Source organism: Artemia sp. Qi Xiang Cuo, chromosome 8 (genome assembly GCF_049724085.1).
Source record: "Artemia sp. Qi Xiang Cuo chromosome 8, ASM4972408v1, whole genome shotgun sequence".
NCBI classification, from domain to species: Eukaryota; Metazoa; Arthropoda; class Branchiopoda; order Anostraca; family Artemiidae; genus Artemia; species Artemia sp. Qi Xiang Cuo.
Window position 1 is genome coordinate 47,066,235 of NC_142801.1, and position 23,834 is coordinate 47,090,068.

The 23,834-nt window shown below is 32.0% G+C and overlaps 1 protein-coding gene across 2 annotated transcripts in view; it reads right to left on the reverse strand.

The window, feature by feature from the left end:
- The window catches only part of PolH (DNA polymerase eta), a 419,141-nt gene that overhangs the window by 43,436 nt on the left and 351,871 nt on the right, over positions 1–23,834 (reverse strand). For both annotated transcript variants that reach the window (XM_089093495.1, XM_089093496.1), the window contains 3 exons: positions 19,562–19,785; positions 16,821–16,944; positions 13,372–13,598 (listed from right to left, as the gene is read on the reverse strand). In XM_089093495.1, coding sequence (XP_088949621.1) covers positions 13,372–13,598; positions 16,821–16,944; positions 19,562–19,785 — 575 coding nt within the window. The remainder of the gene's footprint in view (positions 1–13,371; positions 13,599–16,820; positions 16,945–19,561; positions 19,786–23,834) is intronic.

Here is a 23,834-nt window from a genome sequence, read left to right on the forward strand (position 1 = left end):
TTTCACAATAAATAGTAATGAAAACATTTTAGGACAAATTGAAATTGATCCGTTTTTCAGGTCTATGGATTTATTTTATACAGATTTCAGTTAAAATTCCAAAGAGATCATAAAATGAAACGAATCGCCAACTTTACCACCAAGGTTTCACAATAAATAGTAATGAAAACATTTTAGGAAAAATTGAAATTGATCCATTTTTCAGTTCTATGGATTTATTGTGTACAGATTTCAGTTAAAATTCCAAAGAGATCATAAAATCAAACGAATCGCCAACTTTACCACCAAGGTTTCACAATAAATAGTAATGAAAACATTTTAGGACAAATTGAAATTGATCCGTTTTTCAGGTCTATGGATTTATCATGTACAGATTTCAGTTAAAATTCGAAAGAGATCATAAAATGAAACGAATCACCAACTTTACCACCAAGTTTTCACAATAAATAGTTATGAAAACATTTTAGGACAAATTGAAATTGGTCCGTTTTTCAGGTCTATGGATTTATTGTGTACAGATTTCCGTTAAAATTCCAAAGAGATCATAAAATGAAACGAATCGCCAACTTTACCACCAAAGTTTCACAATAAATAGTAATGAAAACATTTTAGGACAAATTGAAATTGATCCGTTTTTCAGGTCTATGGATTTATTGTGTACAGATTTCAGTTAAAATTCAAAAGAGATCATAATATGAAACGAATCGCCAACTTTACCACCAAGGTTTCCCAATAAATAGTAATGAAAAAATTTTAGGACAAATTGAAATTGGTCCGTTTTTCAGGTCTATGGATTTATTGTGTACAGATTTCAGTTAAAATTCCAAAGAGATCATAAAATGAAACGAATCGCCAACTTTACCACCAAGGTTTCACAATCAATAGTAATGAAAACATTTTAGGACAAATTGAAATTGATCCGTTCTTCAGGTCTATGGATTTATTGTGTACAGATTTCATTTAAAAGTCCAAAGAGATCATAAAATGAAACGAATCGCCAAATTTAACACCAACTTTGGTCAGTTTTTCAGGTCTATGGATTTATTGTGTACAAATTTCAGTTAAAATTCCAAAGAGATCATAAAATGAAACGAATCGCCAACTTTACCACCAAGGTTTCACAATAAATAGTAATGAAAACATTTTACGACAAATTGAAATTGATCCGTTGTTCAGGTCTATGGATTTATTGTGTACAGATTTCAGTTAAAAGTCCAAAGAGATCATAAAATGAAACGAATCGCCAACTTTACCACCAAGGTTTCACAATAAATAGTAATGAAAACATTTTAGGACAAATTGAAATTGATCCGTTTTTCAGGTCTATGGATTTATTGTGCACAGATTTCAGTTAAAATTCCAAAGAGATCATAAAATGAAACGAATCGCCAACTTTCCCACCAAGGTTTCACAATAAATAGAAATGAAAACATTTTAGGACAAATTGAAATTGATCCGTTTTTCAGGTCTATGGATTTATTGTGTACAGATTTCAGTTAAAATTCCAAAGAGATCATAAAATGAAACGAATCGCCAACTTTACCACCAAGGTTTCACAATAAATAGTAATGAAAACATTTTAGGGCAAATTAAAATTGATCTGTTTTTCAGGTCTATGGATTTATTGTGTACAGATTTCAGTTAAAATTCCAAAGAGATCATAAAATGAAACGAATCGCCAACTTTACCACCAAGGTTTCACAATAACTAGTAATGAAAACATTTTAGGACAAATTGAAATTGATCCGTTTTTCAGGTCGATGGATTTATCATGTACAGATTTCAGTTAAAATTCCAAAGAGATTATAAAATGAAACGAATCGCCAATTTTACCACCAAGGTTTCACAGTAAATAGTAATGAAAACATTTTAGGACAAATTGAAATTGATCCGTTTTTCAGGTCTATGGATTTATTGTGTACAGATTTCAGTTAAAATTCCAAAGAGATCATAAAATGAAACGAATCGCCAACTTTACCACCAAGGTTTCACAATAAATAGTAATGAAAACATTTTAGGACAAACTGAAATTGATCCGTTCTTCAGGTCTATGGATTTATTGTGTACAGATTTCAGTTAAAAGTCCAAAGAGATTATAAAATGAAATGAATCGCCAACTTTACCACCAAGGTTTCACAATAAATAGTAATGAAAACATTTTAGGACAAATTGAAATTGGTCCGTTTTTCAGGTCTATGGATTTATTGTGTACAGATTTCAGTTAAAATTCCAAAGAGATCATAAAATGAAACGAATCGCCAAATTTACCACCAAGGTTTCACAATAAATAGTAATGAAAACATTTTAGGACAAATTGAAATTGTTCCGTTTTCCAGGTCTATGGATTTACTGTGTACAGATTTCAGTTAAAATTCCAAAGAGATCATAAAATGAAACGAATCGCCAACTTTACCACCAAGGTTTCACAATAAATAGTAATGAAAACATTTTAGGACAAATTGAAATTGATCCGTTCTTCAGGTCTATGGATTTATTGTGTACAGATTTCAGTTAAAAGTCTGAATAGATCATAAAATGAAACGAATCGCCAACTTTACCACCGAGGTTTCACAATAAATAGTAATGAAAATATTTTAGGACAAATTGAAATTGATCCGTTTTCAGGTCTATGGATTTATCATGTACAGATTTCAGTTAAAATTCCAAAGAGATCATAAAATGAAACGAATGGCCAACTTTTCCACCAAGGTTTCACAATAAAAAGTAATGAAAACATTTTAGGACAAATTGAAATTGATCCGTTTTTCAGGTCTATGGATTTATTGTGTACAGATTTCAGTTAAAACTGCAAAGAGATCATAAAATGAAACGAATCGCCAACTTTACCATCAAGGTTTCACAATAAATAGTAATGAAAACATTTTAGGACAAATTGAAATTGATCCGTTTTTCAGGTCTATGGATTTATTGTGTACATATTTCAGTTAAAATTCCAAAGAGATCCTAAAATGAAACGAATCGCCAACTTTACCACCAAGGTTTCACAATAAATAGTAATGAAAACATTTTAGGACAAATTGAAATTGATCCGTTTTTCAGGTCTATGGATTTATTGTGTACAGATTTCAGTTAAAATTCCAAAGAGATCCTAAAATGAAACCAATCGCCAACTTTACCACCAAGGTTTCACAATAAATAGTAATGAAAACATTTTAGGACAAATTAAAATTGATCTGTTTTTCAGGTCTATGGATTTATTGTGTACAGATTTCAGTTAAAATTCCAAAGAGATCATAAAATGAAAGGAATCGCCAACTTTACCACCAAGGTTTCACAATAAATAGTAATGAAAACATTTTAGGACAAATTTAAATTGATCCGTTTTTCAGGTCTATGGATTTATCATGTACAGATTTCAGTTAAAATTCTAAAGAGATTATAAAATAAAACGAATCGCCAACTTTACCACCAAGGTTTCACAATAAATAGTAATGAAAACATTTTAGGACAAATTGAATTGATACGTTTTTCAGGTCTATGGATTTATTGTGTACAGATTTCAGTTAAAATTCCAAAGAGATCATAAAATGAAACGAATCGTCAACTTTACCACCAAGGTTTCACAATAAATAGTAATGAAAACATTTTAGGACAAATTGAAATTGATCCGTTTTTCAGGTCTATGGATTTATTTTATACAGATTTCAGTTAAAATTCCAAAGAGATCATAAAATGAAACGAATCACCAACTTTACCACCAAGGTTTCACAATAAATAGTAATGAAAATATCTTAGGACAAATTGAAATTGATCCGTTTTTCAGGTCTATGGATTTATTGTTTACAGATTTCAGTTAATATTCAAAAGAGATCATAAAATGAAACGAATCGTCAACTTTACCACCAATTTTTCACAATAAATAGTAATGAAAACATTTTAGGACAAATTGAAATTGATCCGTTTTTCAGGTCTATGGATTTATTTTATACAGATTTCAGTTAAAATTCCAAAGAGATCATAAAATGAAACGAATCGCCAACTTTACCACCAAGGTTTCACAATAAATAGTAATGAAAACATTTTAGGATAAATTGAAATTGATCCATTTTTCAGTTCTATGGATTTATTGTGTACAGATTTCAGTTAAAATTCCAAAGAGATCATAAAATCAAACGAATCGCCAACTTTACCACCAAGGTTTCACAATAAATAGTAATGAAAACATTTTAGGACAAATTGAAATTGATCCGTTTTTCAGGTCTATGGATTTATCATGTACAGATTTCAGTTAAAATTCGAAAGAGATCATAAAATGAAACGAATCACCAACTTTACCACCAAGTTTTCACAATAAATAGTTATGAAAACATTTTAGGACAAATTGAAATTGGTCCGTTTTTCAGGTCTATGGATTTATTTTGTAGAGATTTCCGTTAAAATTCAAAAGAGATCATAAAATGAAACGAATCGCCAACTTTACCACCAAAGTTTCACAATAAATAGTAATGAAAACATTTTAGGACAAATTGAAATTGATCCGTTTTTCAGGTCTATGGATTTATTGTGTACAGATTTCAGTTAAAATTCCAAAGAGATCATAAAATGAAACGAATCGCCAACTTTACCACCAAGGTTTCACAATAAATAGTAATGAAAACATTTTAGGACAAATTGAAATTGGTCCGTTTTTCAGGTCTATGTATTTATTGTGTACAGATTTCAGTTAAAATTCCAAAGAGATCATAAAATGAAACGAATCGCCAACTTTACCACCAAGGTTTCACAATCAATAGTAATGAAAACATTTTAGGACAAATTGAAATTGATCCGTTCTTCAGGTCTATGGATTTATTGTGTACAGATTTCAGTTAAAAGTCCAAATAGATCATAAAATGAAACGAATCGCCAACTTTACCACCAACTTTGGTCCGTTTTTCAGGTCTATGGATTTATTGTGTACAGATTTCAGTTAAAATTCCAAAGAGATCATAAAATGAAACGAATCGCCAACTTTACCACCAAGGTTTCACAATAAATAGTAATGAAAACATTTTACGACAAATTGAAATTGATCCGTTCTTCAGGTCTATGGATTTATTGTGTACAGATTTCAGTTAAAAGTCCAAAGAGATCATAAAATGAAACGAATCGCCAACTTTGCCACCAAGGTTTCACAATAAATAGTAATTAAAACATTTTAGGACAAATTGAAATTGATCCGTTTTTCAGGTCTATGGATTTATTGTGCACAGATTTCAGTTAAAATTCCAAAGAGATCATAAAATGAAACGAATCGCCAACTTTACCACCAAGGTTTCACAATAAATAGAAATGAAAACAAATAAGGACAAATTGAAATAGATCCGTTTTACAGGTCTATGGATTTATTGTGTACAGATTTCAGTTAAAATTCCAAAGAGATCATAAAATGAAACGAATCGCCAACTTTACCACCAAGGTTTCACAATAAATAGTAATGAAAACATTTTAGGTCAAATTTAAATTGATCAGTTTTTCAGGTCTATGTATTTATTGTGTACAGATTTCAGTTAAAATTCCAAAGAGATCATAAAATGAAACGAATCGCCAACTTTACCACCAAGGTTTCACAATAACTAGTAATGAAAACATTTTAGGACAAATTGAAATTGATCCGTTTTTCAGTTCGATGTATTTATCATGTACAGATTTCAGTTAAAATTCCAAAGAGATTATAAAATGAAACGAATCGCCAATTTTACCACCAAGGTTTCACAGTAAATAGTAATGAAAACATTTTAGGACAAATTGAAATTGATCCGTTTTTCAGGTCTATGGATTTATTGTGTACAGATTTCAGTTAAAATTCAAAAGAGATCATAAAATGAAACGAATCACCAACTTTACCGCCAAGGTTTCACAATAAATAGTAATAAAAACATTTTAGGACAAATTGAAATTGATCCGTTTTTCAGGTCTATGGATTTATTGTGTACAGATTCCCGTTAAAATTCCAAAGAGATCATAAAATGAAACGAATCGCCAACTTTACCACCAAAGTTTCACAATAAATAGTAATGAAAACATTTTAGGACAAATTGAAATTGATCCGTTTTTCAGGTCTATGGATTTATTGTGTACAGATTTCAGTTAAAATTCCAAAGAGATCATAAAATGAAACGAATCACCAACTTTACCAACAAGGTTTCACAATAAATAGTAATGAAAACATTTTAGGACAAATTGAAATTGGTCCGTTTTTCAGGTCTATGGATTTATTGTGTACAGATTTCAGTTAAAATTCCAAAGAGATCATAAAATGAAACGAATCGCCAACTTTACCACCAAGGTTTCACAATAAATAGTAATGAAAACATTTTACGACAAATTGAAATTGATCCGTTCTTCAGGTCGATGGATTTATCATGTACAGATTTCAGTTAAAATTCCAAAGAGATTATAAAATGAAACGAATCGCCAACTTTACCACCAAGGTTTCACAGTAAATAGTAATGAAAACATTTTAGGACAAATTGAAATTGATCCGTTTTTCAGGTCTATGGATTTATTGTGTACAGATTTCAGTTAAAATTCAAAAGAGATCATAAAATGAAACGAATCGCCAACTTTACCACCAAGGTTTCACAATAAATAGTAATGAAAACATTTTAGACAAATTGAAATTGATCCGTTTTTCAGGTCTATGGATTTATTGTGTACAGATTTCAGTTAAAAGTCCAAAGATATCATAAAATGAAACGAATCGCCAACTTTACCACCAAGGTTTCACAATAAATATTAATGAAAAAATTTTAGGACAAATTGAAATTGATCCGTTTTTCAGGTCTATGGATTCATTGTGCACAGATTTCAGTTAAAATTCCAAAGAGATCATAAAATGAAACGAATCGCCAACTTTACCACCAAGGTTTCACAATAAATAGTAATGAAAACATTTTAGGACAAATTGAAATTGATCCGTTTTTCAGGTCTATGGATTTATTGTGTACAGATTTCAGTTAAAATTCCAAAGAGATCATAAAATGAAACAAATCGCCAACTTTACCACCAAGGTTTCACAATAAATAGTAATGAAAAAATTTTAGGGCAAATTAAAATTAATCTGTTTTTCAGGTCTATGGATTTATTGTGTACAGATTTCAGTTAAAATTCCAAAGAGATCATAAAATGAAACGAATCGCCAACTTTACCACCAAGGTTTCACAATAAATAGTAATGAAAACATTTTAGGACAAATTGAAATTGATCGGTTTTTCAGGTCTATGGATTTATCATGTACAGATTTCAGTTAAAATTCCAAAGAGATCATAAAATGAAACGAATCGCCAACTTTACCATCAAGGTTTCACAATAAATAGTAATAAAAACATTTTAGGACAAATTGAAATTGATCCGTTTTTCAGGTCTATGGATTTATCATGTACAGATTTCAGTTAAAATTCCAAAGAGATTATAAAATGAAACGAATCGCCAACTTTACCACCAAGGTTTCACAATAAATAGTAATGAAAACATTTTAGGACAAATTGAAATTGATCCGTTTTCAGGTCTATGGATTTATTGTGTACAGATTTCAGTTAAAATTCCAAAGAGATCATAGAATGAAACGAATCGTCAACTTTACCACCCAGGTTTCACAATAAATAGTAATGAAAACATTTTAGGACAAATTGAAATTGATCCGTTTTTCAGGTCTATGGATTTATTGTGTACAGATTTCAGTTACAATTCCAAAGAGATCATAAAATGAAACGAATCGTCAACTTTACCACCAAGGTTTCACAATAAATAGTAATGAAAACATTTTAGGACAAATTGAAATTGATCCGTTTTTCAGGTCTATGGATTTATCATGTACAGATTTCAGTTAAAATTCCAAAGAGATTATAAAATGAAACGAATCGCCAACTTTACCACCAAGGTTTCACAATAAATAGTAATGAAAACATTTTAGGACAAATTGAAATTGATCCGTTTTTCAGGTCTATGGATTTATCATGTACAGATTTCAGTTAAAATTCCAAAGAGATTATAAAATAAAACGAATCGCCAACTTTACCACCAAGGTTTCACAATAAATAGTAATGAAAACATTTTAGGACAAATTGAAGTTGATCCGTTTTTCAGGTCTATGGATTTATTGTGTACAGATTTCAGTTAAAATTCCAAAGAGATCATAAAATTAAACGAATCGTCAACTTTACCACCAAGTTTTCACAATAAATAGTAATGAAAACATTTTAGGAAAAATTGAAATTGATCCGTTTTTCAGGTATATGGATTTATTTTTTACAGATTTCAGTTAAAATTCCAAAGAGATCATAAAATGAAACGAATCGCCAACTTTACCACCAAGGTTTCACAATAAATAGTAATGAAAACATTTTAGGACAAATTGAAGTTGATCCGTTTTTCAGGTCTATGGATTTATTGTGTACAGATTTCAGTTAAAATTCCAAAGAGATAATAAAATGAAACGAATCGTCAACTTTACCACCAAGGTTTCACAATAAATAGTAATGAAAACATTTTAGGAAAAATTGAAATTGGTCCGTTTTTCAGGTCTATGGATTTATTTTATATAGATTTCAGTTAAAATTCCAAAGAGATAATAAAATGAAACGAATCGCCAACTTTACCACCAAGGTTTCACAATAAATAGTAATGAAAACATTTTAGGACAAATTGAAATTGATCCGTTTTTCAGGTCTATGGATTTATTGTGTACAGATTTCAGTTAAAATTCCAAAGAGATCATAAAATGAAACGAATCGCCAACTTTACTACCAAGGTTTCACAATAAATAGTAATGAAAACATTTTAGGACAAATTGAAATTGATCTGTTTTTCAGGTCTATGTATTTATTGTGTACAGATTTCAGTTAAAATTCCAAAGAGATCATAAAATGAAACGAATCGTCAACTTTACCACCAAGGTTTCACAATAAATAGTAATGAAAACATTTTAGGACAAATTGAAATTGATCCGTTTTTCAGGTCTATGGATTTATTTTATATAGATTTCAGTTAAAATTCCAAAGAGATCATAAAATGAAACGAATCGCCAACTTTACCACCAAGGTTTCACAATAAATAGTAATGAAAACATTTTAGGACAAATTGAAATTAATCCGTTTTTCAGGTCTATGGATTTATTATGTACAGATTTCAGTTAAAATTCCAAAGAAATCATAAAATGAAACGAATCGCCAACTTTACCACCAAGGTTTCACAATAAATAGTAATGAAAACATTTTAGGACAAATTAAAATTGATCCGTTTTTCAGGTCTTTGTATTTATTGTGTAAAGATTTCAGTTAAAATTCCAAAGAGATCATAAAATGAAACGAATCGCAAACTTTACCACCAAGGTTTCACAATAAATAGTAATGAAAATATTTTAGGACAAATTGAAATTGATCCGTTTTTCAAGTCTATGGATTTATTGTGTACAGATTTCAGTTAAAATTCCAAAGAGATCATAAAATGAAACGAATCGCCAACTTTACCGCAAAGCTTTCACAAAAAATAGTAATGAAAACATTTTAGGAAAAATTGAAATTGATCCGTTTTTCAGGTCTATGGATATATTATATACAGATTTCAGTTAAAATTCCAAAGAGATCATAAAATGAAACGAATCGCCAACTTTCCCGCCAAGGTTTAAAAAAAACAATCATGAAAACATTTTAGGACAAATTGAAATTTATCCGTTTTTCAGGTCTATGGATTTATTATATACAGATTTCAGTTAAAATTCCAAAGATATCATAAAATGAAACGAATAGCCAACTTTACCGCCAAGGTTTCACAAAATAAACAATCATGAAAACATTTTAGGACAAATTGAAATTGATCTATTTTTCAGGTCTATGGATTTATTATGTACAGATTTCAGCTAAAATTCTAAAGAGATCATAAAATTAAACGAATCACCAACTTTACCTCCAAGGTTTCACAAAAAATGATAAATGAAAATATTTTAGGATATTTTTGAAATTGATCCATTTTTTAAGTCTATGGATTTATTATTTACAGATGTCAGTTAAAATTCCAAAGAGATCATAAAATGAAACGGATGACCAACTTTACCGCCAAGGTTTTACAAAAATAATAATGAAAACATTTTAGGACAAATTAAAATTGATCTCTTTTTCAGCTTTATGGATTTATTATGTAAATCCATATCATAGAACGAAACGAATCGCCAACTTTACCGCCAAGGTGTTAATGAACACATTTTAGGAGAAATTGAAATTGATCCGTTTTTCAGGTCTATGAATTTATTATATACAGATTTCAGTTAAAATTCCAAAAATATCATAATATGAAACGAATCACCAACTTTCCCGCCAAGGTTAAAAAAAACAATCATGAAAACATTTTAGGACAAATTGAAATTGATCCGTTTTTCAGGTCTATGGATTTATTGTGTACAGATTTCAGTTAAAATTCCAAAGAGATCATAAAATGAAACCAATCTCCAACTTTACCACCAAGGTTTCACAATAAATAGTAATGAAAACATTTTAGGACAAATTGAAATTGATCCGTTTTTCAGGTCTATGGATTTATTGTGTACAGATTTCAGTTAAAATTCCAAGAGATCATAAAATGAAACCAATCGCCAACTTTACCACCAAGGTTTCACAATAAATAGTAATGAAAACATTTTAGGACAAACTGAAATTTATCCGTTTTTCAGGTCTATGGATTTATCATGTACAGATTTCAGTTAAAATTCCAAAGAGATCATAAAATGAAACGAATCGCCAACTTTACCACCAAGGTTTCACAATAAATAGTAATGCAAACATTTTAGGACAAATTAAAATTGATCCGTTCTTCAGGTCTATGGATTTATTGTGTACAGATTTCAGTTAAAATTCCAAAGAGATCATAAAATGAAACGAATCGCTAACTTTACCGCCAAGCTTTCACAAAAAATAGTAATGAAAACATTTTAGGACAAATTGAAATTGATCCGTTTTTCAGGTCTATGGATTTATTATATACAGATTTCAGTTAAAATTCCAAAGAGATCATAAAATGAAACGGATGACCAACTTTACCGCCAAGGTTTTACAAAAATAATAATGAAAACATTTTAGGACAAATTAAAATTGATCTCTTTTTCAGCTTTATGGATTTATTATGTAAATCCATATCATAGAACGAAACGAATCGCCAACTTTACCGCCAAGGTGTTAATGAACACATTTTAGGAGAAATTGAAATTGATCCGTTTTTCAGGTCTATGAATTTATTATATACAGATTTCAGTTAAAATTCCAAAAATATCATAAAATGAAACGAATCACCAACTTTCCCGCCAAGGTTAAAAAAAAACAATCATGAAAACATTTTAGGACAAATTGAAATTGATCCGTTTTTCAGGTCTATGGATTTATTGTTTACAGATTTCAGTTAAAATTCCAAAGAGATCATAAAATGAAACCAATCGCCAACTTTACCACCAAGGTTTCACAATAAATAGTAATGAAAACATTTTAGGACAAATTGAAATTGATCCGTTTTTCAGGTCTATGGATTTATTGTGTACAGATTTCAGTTAAAATTCCAAGAGATCATAAAATGAAACCAATCGCCAACTTTACCACCAAGGTTTCACAATAAATAGTAATGAAAACATTTTAGGACAAACTGAAATTGATCCGTTTTTCAGGTCTATGGATTTATCATGTACAGATTTCAGTTAAAATTCCAAAGAGATCATAAAATGAAACGAATCGCCAACTTTACCACCAAGGTTTCACAATAAATAGTAATGCAAACATTTTAGGACAAATTAAAATTGATCCGTTCTTCAGGTCTATGGATTTATTGTGTACAGATTTCAGTTAAAATTCCAAAGAGATCATAAAATGAAACGAATCGCTAACTTTACCGCCAAGCTTTCACAAAAAATAGTAATGAAAACATTTTAGGACAAATTGAAATTGATCCGTTTTTCAGGTCTATGGATTTATTATATACAGATTTCAGTTAAAATTCCAAAGAGATCATAAAATGAAACGAATCGCCAACTTTCCCGCCAAGGTTTAAAAAAAACAATCATGAAAACATTTTAGGACAAATTGAAATTGATCCGTTTTTCAGGTCTATTGATTTATTATATACAGATTTCAGTTAAAATTCCAAAGATATCATAAAATGAAAAGAATAGCCAACTTTACCGACAAGGTTTCACAAAATAAACAATCATGAAAACATTTTAGGACAAATTGAAATTGGTCTATTTTTCAGGTCTATGGATTTATTATGTACAGATTTCAGCTAAAATTCTAAAGAGATCATAAAATTAAACGAATCACCAACTTTACCTTCAAGGTTTCACAAAAAATGATAAATGAAAACATTTTAGGACATTTTTGAAATTGATCCATTTTTTAGGTCTATGGATTTATTATGTACAGATGTCAGTTAAAATTCCAAAGAGATCATAAAATGAAACGAATCACCAACTTTACTGCCAAGGTTTTACAAAAATAATAATGAAAACATTTTAGGACAAATTAAAATTGATCTCTTTTTCAGGTTTATGGATTTATTATGTAAATCCATATCATAGAACGAAACGAATCGCCAACTTTACCGCCAAGGTGTTAATGAACACATTTTAGGAGAAATTGAAATTGGTCCGTTTTTCAGGTCTATGAATTTATTATATACAGATTTCAGTTAAAATTCCAAAGATATCATAAAATGAAACGAATACCCAACTTTTTCGCCAAGGTTTCACAAAATAAACAATCATGAAAACATTTTAGGACAAATTGAAATTGATCTATTTTTCAGGTCTATGGATTTATTATGTATAGATTTCAGTTAAAATTCCAAAGAGATCATAAAATTAAACGAATCACGAACTTTACCTTCAAGGTTTCCCAAAAAATAATAAATGAAAACATTTAGGACATTTTTGAAATTGATCCGTTTTTTAGGTCTATGGATTTATTATGTACAGATGTCAGTTAAAATTCCAAAGAGATCACAAAATTAAACGAATCACCAACTTTACCTTCAAGGTTTCCCAAAAAATAATAAATGAAAACATTTAGGACATTTTTGAAATTGATCCGTTTTTTAGGTCTATGGATTTATTATGTACAGATGTCAGTTAAAATTCCAAAGAGATCATAAAATGAAACGAATCACCAATTTTACCGCCAAGGTTTTACAAAAATAATAATGAAAACATTTTAGGACAAATTAAAATTGATCTCTTTTTCAGGTTTATGGATTTATTATGTACAGATTTCAGTTAAAATTCCAAAGATATGATGAAATAAAACGAATCACCAACTTTACCGCCAAGATTTTACGAAAAGTAATAATGAAAACATTTTAGGACAAAACTCAGAAACTATTAAATGGGAAATGATTTACCATAATTCCGATTCACCAGACGTCCGATTTTCTTTTTGTAGAATAGCAAAGCAATCTTCTCGAATCTTGTCCACGTCGTAATCCCTTACAGGCATTGCTCTAGAAAACGATCCTTCATCGGTATAAGCATGAATGGTCATTGTTTGAGCTATCCTTTCATTGTCTTGCCGATCTTTGCTCAGCCTTTCGACAACTTCTTCAACTAACTGCCCAAGCCAGTAAAGGACCTGGAATGTAAACATTAATTTAAAAGTCGGCGGGTAAACCCGTCATTTCACAGACTCTAGATCACTGTTCTTCAATATTTTTCGTACTTCTAAATCAAAGGAGAAGAGTACAAACCTTTTGCAGGTCAGTTCATTATTTAGATGGTAATGGTCATCAGTGTATTACATTATCCAGGGGCGAGCCTCTATTATTTTTATTTGGGGGAGGGGGGGGGGCAAGAGGGGTTCATATATGAACTGCAATGCTTCTAGTTGAAAGACAAAAAGTGCAAGGAAAAGCATCTGGCCTTGAAAGTCGAAAGGAAATGACATTTCAGAGACAAATAAGTATTTTTAGATTTCCGAAAATTCAATAATGCTTCCTAAAGTGACAAGGCCACCGCTGTTCGTAGAAGCTAGGAGTTACAACACTAGTTCAAAGGACTGCATTCTAAAGAGCGTCGTAAACTAACTCTGTGGAGCACTAGCTAGTACCCTTGGCTGATGCTGAATATTCAAGCATCCTAAAAAGGGCACATTTGCTAAGCTGGGATAATTCCAATTTCAAGAAAGAACATTACTTATATGTAGAGTAAGTACGGGCCCTCGGCCTAATTAGAGCTTGTGTTGCCTCTATGGGACGGGCAAATTTGAAATGATGAGATCCTCCCCATTCTAAATCTTATGATGCCTCTTACACAGTGTATATACAGGATCTCTAGTGGGACGAGAAGACAAAGGGAATCTATACCAGGGGATGTGCGGATGGTTAATCCTCGGATCATACCGATACCACAATCTTAAAATTTGTCCATGTAAAGCAAGTAGGACTGAGTCGAGGGATTTAAGATACACAACATACAGATTTTTCCTTCTGTTTATACGAATAAGCAACTGAGCAATGTAGCCATTGACACGTATATTCTTCTTACTTTTTAACCAATTAGGCGGTTTCCTGAATGTCCCTTTTCCGTTACTTTTAGAGAAAAATGTGCATAACATTGACCGTCTTTCTTAGTCAACTTCCCTAGATAAAGGCTATAAGATGGATAAAGGGGTTTAGATAACATGGTTTAAAAACCAGCTGTTTTTAACAATTGTACAAAAACTGACATTCAATATCAATTCATAATGCTCATATACCAAATCAAGAGACTGACACCTTATTCAAATATTATTATTTGATTAGCTAGTACCAGCTATTAAGTATGAACAGTGGGCACTCCAAAGTAAATTTTGATAACAAAACCTGTCCCAAAGGACCTGACCAGAATAGGGCTCAGAATGCAGCTACACACTCTAAAATCTTCAGATTCTCTCCAATTTAATTTACCTTTTTTGTCATAACAAATTACTTCTCTTCCTAGAAAATTATTGATGTGGGTGTGCCTGCCTATGTGTACCAAACAAAGATTTTCTAGGTCAATTATACCCAGAGAAAAACTCCATACAGAAAAGTAAAACCTTCTGCCCCCAGACTGAAACAAGTCTGGATTAAAACCCAAAGGTATCAACTGAATTTTATTCCATCTTAAAAATTGTTTACATAATTTAGCAACAGAAATCCCTCCCCCCTTTCTTAATTTTTTTTGTTTTCTCAGCCTTTTGTTTTGAGTTCCTTATCTTATACGGTGTACTTTAACATAATTTCAGTTTTGACGCGTAACTTTCCGCCATTTTGTTTCCTTATTTATATTTCAAAATGAGATTTGTGTTATTTTGTTCTAAATCTAAAGTAAACTGAAATTTGAAGAACGTCGTTTGAGGTATAAAACTGTATACTATCTTATCTAAAAATGGAAGGGGCACTGAACTTGTAATCCATGTCCTTCAGGATGCGAGTTCGAGTCCTAGTGTCACCAATATCGAGTCCCGGCGTGTAATGGGGGTCAGTGGTGTGACTCTGCAAGGTCAGTCGTCAAGGATGTGGAGGCAATGGGCCTTTGAGGCCTGAGCCTCGATCCAGTTGGGCCCGCCCCGCCACAAATTATGAACCTTATCCAGACCGAGAATTTTTCTCATTCGTACCTGCTTTTAGTCATTTACATGAACTGCATATTAAGTTATGTTTTCACTTCTTCCCGTTTCTAATGTTGCTCCTGAGGTGGCAACAACCTACACAAAATATAAAGGGCAAGATAGTATTATGCTTATGAATACACTCTGTGGTAGCACAATGGATTGATACTCTGCTTGGGAATACAGGGCCTAGATTTCGATTTCAGCTATTGCAAGTTGAGACGGCAGGCTCCCTTTAAAAAACACCCAGCAAATGAAACTTTGATTTGATGCCCAATACAGCATCAATGGTTCAGGAGGATATTTTTCCTTATCCTTTTTACAAATTCATAAATAATATGGATCATCAGACCTATATTATTTGATCTAAATAATATAGATCAAATAATATAGGTCCCTTTAAAAAGACCCAGCAAATGAAACTTTGTCTCGATGCTCAATACAGCATCAATGGCTCAGGAGGATCTTTTTCCTTATCCTTTTTACAAATTCACAAATAATATAGATCAGCAGACCTATATTATTTGATCTAAATAATATAGATCAAATAATATAGGTCCTTTTAAAAAAGACCCAGCAAATGAAACTTTGACTCGATGCTCAATACAGCATCAATGGCTCAGGAGGATCTTTGTCCTTATCCTTTTTACAAATTCATAAATAATATAGATCATTGTGAACATCACCGCGAAATGCTCAAAAGAACATATTTTCGATGTTCAATAGCATTACGAAACGCTGTTATCGTTTTTAGATGGATTTCATTAGCTTCGTTTTTTTTCGTGTTTTCATTTCTCGGAATCAAATTACATGATTTGTGTTTAACTCCTACTTGCGTTTCTTTCCTTATAGTCTTGCCTTTCATCACTACCGCAATTCAGTGGAAGAGTCATAAGTATTTTTATGCGTTATTTTATACGAGGAAAATAGAAAATAAAGACTGCTGTTTGCTATTGAGATTAAAGACGAATATTCAACCAGATGTCTCACATAAGAGGGGGACAACTTCCCTTTCCCCCTTTGATCATCAGCCAGAAATTCAACTATGTAATGTCCTCCTCTTTAAAGTTTAAACCTTGTTCTTCACTAACATTCAAATAGGCTTTTTTCAATCTTACGTAGAAGGGCAGTGTGGCCTAGCACCAGATAAGAACTGAAATGTAACCGAAACTAGTCAATCAGAATAAAATGGAATCAATGGCAATATATTACAGAATTAAATACCTTTGGTTTTGTAGTCAAGGCCTCCGGGCCGTTGAAGTTTTTACCACAGCCAATTGACTTCGGTAATCTGCGGTTAGATACGTCTTCATCGTCAATACCATTAGCATATCTTTGGAGCCATGTCCTTAATAAAACGATTTTATTGCATGAAACATAAATTTGCAACTTAAAGAACTGCTACAGTATCTAAAGTAAATAATTAAAGCGTGATAGAAATAGCAGTAGAAGGTACTAGACGTGATCTAAGTAGTTGCGGTAGGTAAAAGATATAACACAGCAAGGCTTGTTGGTAAAAGTGACTTTTACAATAGTAAACAGCCAAGAGTTACACACTTCAGAAAAAAAAACTCGAAAAGCGGGTGTAAAGGATAAACAGGAAGGAGAAATTGAATTCACGTCAGAATTTCGAATGCGTAATTTAGATTTTTCCGAGAGCATAGGTATTGGAATATTCCTGGTTCTTACTAAATTATATAACAACACAATTAAAACAAAAATATAACGACTTGGGAAAAGATGAGAAAGAAGTGTAATTTGGTATCTGTGACTTGATGCGAAATTACACATGATATTGAATGAATCCTAACAGCTAAAGCAAAAGGCATGGACAAATGTCTGAGGTAATAATGCATGAAGATAAAATGCAATAAAATCTGCGGCTAGAAAACACGCAACAACAAGGGAATTGGATTCACGCCAAAATTTCTTAATCCAATTGAAACTGCTGATTTGACATCTTAAGACTTAAAACTAAAGAATACCGCGAATTATATATTATGTTTAATAATGATAATTTATTATATAATCTCATAGACTATGAGCAGATTGAACAATTCATCCACAACAATACGAAACTATTGGTTGATGACGGTTTTAGTTAATTATTTTTTTTTTGCACAATGAAAAGTGTCTCTGTTTCTGTTAAGCTATTTAAAATTATACTCCTAGACTAGAACGTCTTTTTTCCCGCTATTCTTCCATAACCTTCCAATGATTGTCAACCGCAAGGGGTTATCCACTGTCAAAAAACTTTGACATCTTTTGGCCCACGGCAGGCATCACACATGCAAGTTCGGCATGGTGAAATTGTACCTATGCTTATGTGGAGTGTTTCATACATGGCACAACAAGTCACACTTGAGATGGATGACGGAAATCGGGAAGCCCCTCGCCCACCTGACACTTTTGAAGCGTGCATTCATTTTATTTTGTTTTCATAGATTATTCGAAATTAACTCGATGAGCCTAACTAGTTTTGGTCATAGGGTTTTTGTTTACTTATTGTCATTGATTATAAATGCAAATTTTTTCACATACTGGTGATAAAATGAATCAAAGAGTTCAAGGTAAGCTCGGTCGCGGATGGATGTGCTACTTATAATTCGTTCATTATTGCCATGAGATGGATATTTCAAGGCGCCAAATATTTGTAAGCTAGACCCACAGCACGATCTTCTTATTCTCACCAACGTTGTCGTGTATTATATAGAAGTTTAGAGTTCTAGGAGATATCAAAATTTCAATATGTAGAGATTTTTTGGTCGATATTTGATGTATCAAGAACGACATTCTTTAATTCGAAGAGTTTCACAGAGTAGCGTTACTTCAATATAACTGTATAGAAGAAGTATAATACACATTCAAGGCAGTATCCAGGAGGGGGGGGGGGCGGTTGAACCTCCCCCCCCCCTCGAAATTTTGTCTGACCCGTAAAAACGTGACAAAAATGAATACAAATTTTTTTTTGATGTGTTCTTTAAAGTTTTTGTGTTAACACCACCCCCGCCCCCCTGCCCCGACAAAAAATCCTGGATACGTTCTTTTACCCACTGACAGAATGGATCAGTAACACTTGCATAATAAATTCATTAAGTTTCAAGTTTAAAATTTTTATGATGATTCTTTGAAGAGTATGTTTGAGATAAACAACTAAAATGTGTTTAAATAAACTGCGCTCCCTGAAATGGTCTTCGTTTTTTGAAGCCTCCGCTATTGTTCACGTGATTTTAAGAATAAAGTGAATTTAATTGAATTTTAGTTAATAAAAAAAGTGAAACTCCATTAGAACGTTTCCACGGTTATACAAAACTCGCTAGCTAAATGCAGATTTACAACGAGATTTCACTAATAACTCAAATTAGCTAGCGTTAATTTGAGCCAATTGGATTTTTCATAGAATTTTATTAGTCAAAAAATTAATGAAAAATTCTAATTGGCTCAAATTGACGCTAGCTTAATCTCGGTATAAGTAAAATAGCATTGTGAATGGTCTTAAGTTTATCATTTATTTGCCAGAAGATGAGTAATTTTGTGATCTTTTTTTGGAATTCTGTATTGCTTATTTCCAATGTCAAGCGAAATTTAATTAACTATCTGCAGAGGATCAAACAAATGAATTTCGAGAATTATATATTAAACTTATACACCCATCATATGAAAAAAGGACGTGTCTATGGATAATAAATAAACTTTTAGAGGGGCCTAGGATCCTCAAGGATTAAACTTCGAGTAAAGTTTAATTCTTAAAGTAAAGTTAAGAATTAAACTTTGAAGTCAGTCTTAACTGGTGTATAACAATAATGAAAATCCTTTATTTTTGGTCATTAACATGAATAAGGTGAACAGCATTAATAATGCTGAAGTAAAAATACCTATCTAGTTTTCTGATTCATCCTGGCAATAAAACAAATACTGGTATTTTAGGTCATTTTCAGGTAAATCGAAGAAAAGAGTATGCTTACCCTGTTTCACTTCCAAATCGCTTTTCGAGAGTTGAAAAATTCAAAGCTGCCACATCACCCATAGTTTTGCAATTAAATTCATCCATCAGAACTCTACCAAATTTTCCTCCGAGATTTCTAACTTTTTTCAATGGAAAGCTAGCAAAAAATTCTGGGATCGACGCGACTGGCAATATCGTTTGTCTATTTGGTTTATGCAGCCCGCAAGCAAGCTTTGCAAGCATCTTAAAAAAGGGAGTAAAATAAAATACACGCAAAAGTAAAATTAATGTTTAAAAATGGCACTTAGTTTAAGGTCAGGGCTCTGTAGGAATAGCAGGCAGTTTTAGCCTTCAGTCGGAGTTAATACTTTCACTCCAGGTAGAACTGAAGTTCAGATTTTGGATACGGCCGATTTGCAACCTTGTGGTCCTGTGCCTCAAAAACCGCACGACAATTTTTTTTGAAAGTTGGCATAGTACTATTTACTGGTATGAGAAAACGATCTAGATAAGTAAAGACCTTGGGAAAATTCGTTCCCCCTCCCATTCCCCTTAATATATTTTTCTTAAATCCTCTGCAAACTGTAATTGGAGACCAAGAAACAGGAAAGAAATCTAAATAAAGTTGGACATTTGGACAAGGGTGAGGAGATATGGGGGATTGCATTCCTATAGGGTTGACGGAGGGTTAAGGCGCGAGCCACCGTTTTTACATTTAAATTTGTTTCATCCTATAAAATGTAATATACTATTAATGTAAGTAGTATGTTACCTTATACTTTGCGTCCTTTATGTTCCATCCTGTTTTATTTGCGGCCTTTACATTCCCTGGTACCTTTCCACCAGACTAGTTATTGCTATTGTTGTCAATTGAATATGGAATTATACAAAACCTACCAGACAAGTTTCCGGGCCAACCAGACATGTTTCTGGGCCAAGCAGACAAGTTTCTGGGTCAACTATAAGTTTCTGGGCCTTTACGTTCTATGGCACCTTTCCAGAGAATGTACCTATGGATTTGGGGCCTTTACGTTCCTTCCTGCTATAGCAAGGCTGGTTTGGTGGGTATAATCTGGTTTGGTGGGTATAGTCTGGTTTGGTGGGTATAGTCTGGTTTAGTTTTTCAAAGAGAGTGAGTATTTGACATTTTTGCAAAAAGGGATTCGCAAATTGGACACTATGAACGATATTAATTAATGTTTTGAATAATAGGAGTGTGAATGATTCTAATTAGTGATTGGATTGTATGACGGTGGAGAAAACAAAAGGATTAAACTGATTAACAGTTAAGGTAACCCCGAAGGGGTTGTTAACTCAGGTAATTTGTTATAAATTTGAAACAGAATCAGTCTATGAAAATGGCTAACGGCGATAGAATGACATTGTGAGTTGACCTAGCTTTACCTCTCCGATGTGTCAATTTTGGAGGGAAAATCAAAAATACTCAGAATCGAAAATAAATGGGATCTGCCTCAAGGGGAAGGCTCGGAGGCCCTTCGTTCCCCCATTTCTGAGGGCAGGGGAGGGGGAGGGTCAATTTTGGAGGGAAACCAAAAATGCTCATAAGTGAAAATATCGAGGAACTGCCTCAAGGGGCAGGCTCAGAGGCCCTTCCTTCCTCCTTTTCCGTGGACAGGGGAGAGGGGAAGTAATTTTTGGAGGGTCATCCAAAAATAGTCAGACTCATACATCAACAAGCTCCGCCGCTCGTGCACGGCTCAGCGGCGCCACCGTCCCCAGGTTCCGAGAAGAGGGGGGAGGGGAAGTCAAATTTGGAGGGAAAACCAAAAATACTCAGAATCGAAAATAAACAGGATCTGCCTCAAGGGGAAGGCTCAGAGACCCTTCGTTTCCCTTTTCGTTAGGTTCCTGGGATTTATTATTTGAGAAGTTAACTTTAGTATTTCGTGATTTGACGTGCCTGAAATCATGAATTAGAATAGTTAATTAGCTGTTTTGGTTTTCAGACCTAGTTTTTTAGATTTTCGTGGGTGTTAGGTTCCTGGGATTTATTATTTGAGAAGTTAACTTTAGTATTTCATAGTTTGACTTGCCTGAAATCATGAATTAGAATATTTAACTGGCTGTTTGGGAATTTTCATACCTAGGTTTTTTAGATTTTCGTGTGTGTTTGACTCCTGGGGGTTTATTATTTGAGAAGTTAACTTTAGTATTTTGTGGTTTTACGTGCCTGAAATCATGAATTAGAATATTTAATTAGATGTTTGGGTTTTCAGACCTAGTTTTTTAGATATTCGTGGGCGTTAGGTTCCTGGGAGTTATTATTTGAGAAGTTAACTTTAGTATTTTGTATTTGACGTGCCTGAAATCATGAATTAGAATATTTAATTGGCTTTTTGGGGATTTTCAGACCTATGTTTTTTAGGTTTTCGTGTGTGTTTGACTCCTGGGGTTTATTATTTGAGAAGTTAACTTTAGTATTTTGTGATTTTACGTGCCTGAAATCATAAATTAGAATATTTAATCAGCTGTTTAGGTTTTTCAGACCTAGGTTATTTGGATTTTCGTGGAAGATTGACTCATGGGGTACATTACTTGAGAAGTTCGTGGAGTTTATTATTTGAGAAGTTAACTTTAGTATTTTGTGGTTTTATGTGCCTGAAATCATAAATTAGAATATTTAATTAGCTGTTTGGGTTTTCATAGCTAGTTTTTTATATAATAGGGGGTGTTAGTTTCCTGGGAGTTATTATTTGAGAAGTTATATTTAGTATTTCATGGTTTGACTTGCCTGAAATCATGAATTAGAATATTTAATTGGGTGTTTGGGGATTTTCAGACCTAGGTTTTTTAGATTTTCGTGTGTGTTTGTTTCCTTGAGTTTATTATTTGAGAAGTTAACTTTAGTATTTTGTGGCTTTATGTGCCTCAAATCATTAATTACAATAGTTAATTACCTGTTTATGGTTTTCAGACATAGGTTTTTTATATTTTCTTTGGTGTTTGTTTCCTGGAGGTTTATTATTTGAGAAGTTAACTTTAGTATTTCGGGGTTTGACATGCCTGAAATCATGAATTAGAATAGTTAATTAACTGTTTGGGTTTTCAGACCTACGTTTTTTATATTTTCGTGGGCGTATCTGATGAAATAATTTAGGTCGTATGATCAATTTAATTTATTTTTTAATGCACTAGTTTTTCAGTAAGGACATTCGATATCCTAAAAGTGTTTAATCCAAACTTTACCTTCACCATTGATGTTGTTAGCAGAATTTCAAAAGGATCATTTATGAATGCTGGCGTATCTGATGAAATAATTTAGATCGTATGATCAATTTAATTTATTTTTTAATGCAGTGATTTCACCTCTTGGATATACAGTACAGATACTTCATTCAAGAAATTATGAAAAAATCGCAAGTAAGTAACAAACTCTTTATTGTTTTCACTTCTTGGATATACAATGCAGATATTTCATTCAATAAATTATGAAAAAATTGTAAGCAAGTAATAAACTCTTTCCTGAAGTCACATCTTGGATACACAATGCAGAAACTTCATTTAAGAAACTATGAAAAAATTGTAAATAAGTAAGTAACAAATTCTTTCTTGAAGTCACCTCTTGGATACACAATGCAGAAATTTCATTAAAGAAATTATGAAAAAATTGTAAGTAAGTAGCAATTTCTTTCTTGAATTCACCTGCTGGATAAACAAAAAGACACTTCGTTCAAGAAATTATGAAAATATTTGTAAGTAAGTAACAAACTCTTTCTTAAAGTTACCTTTTGGATACACAATGCAGAAATTTCATTTAAGAAATTATGAAAAAATTGTAAGCAAGTAACAAACTCTTTCCTGAAGTCACCTCTTGGATACACAATGCAGAAATTTCATTTAAGAAACTATGAAAAAAATTGTAAGTAAATAAGTAACAAACTGTTTCTTGAAGTCACTTCTTGGATACACAATACATAAATTTCATTAAATAAACTATGAAAAAATTGTAAGTAAGTAGCAAATTCTTTCTTGAATTCACCTTCTGGATAAACAAAAAGACATTTCGTTCAAGAAATAATGACAAAATTCTAAGTAAGTAACAAACTCTTTATTGTTTTCACGACTTAGATACACGATGTAGAAATTTAATTCAAGAAATTATGAAAAAATTCTCAGTAAGTAACAATTTATTTCTTGAAGTCAACTCTCGGATACACAATACGGAAATTTCATTCAAGAAATTATGAAAATATTTTTAAGTAAGTAACAAACTCTTTATTGATTTCACCTCTTGGATATACAGTACAGATACTTCATTCAATAAATTAGGA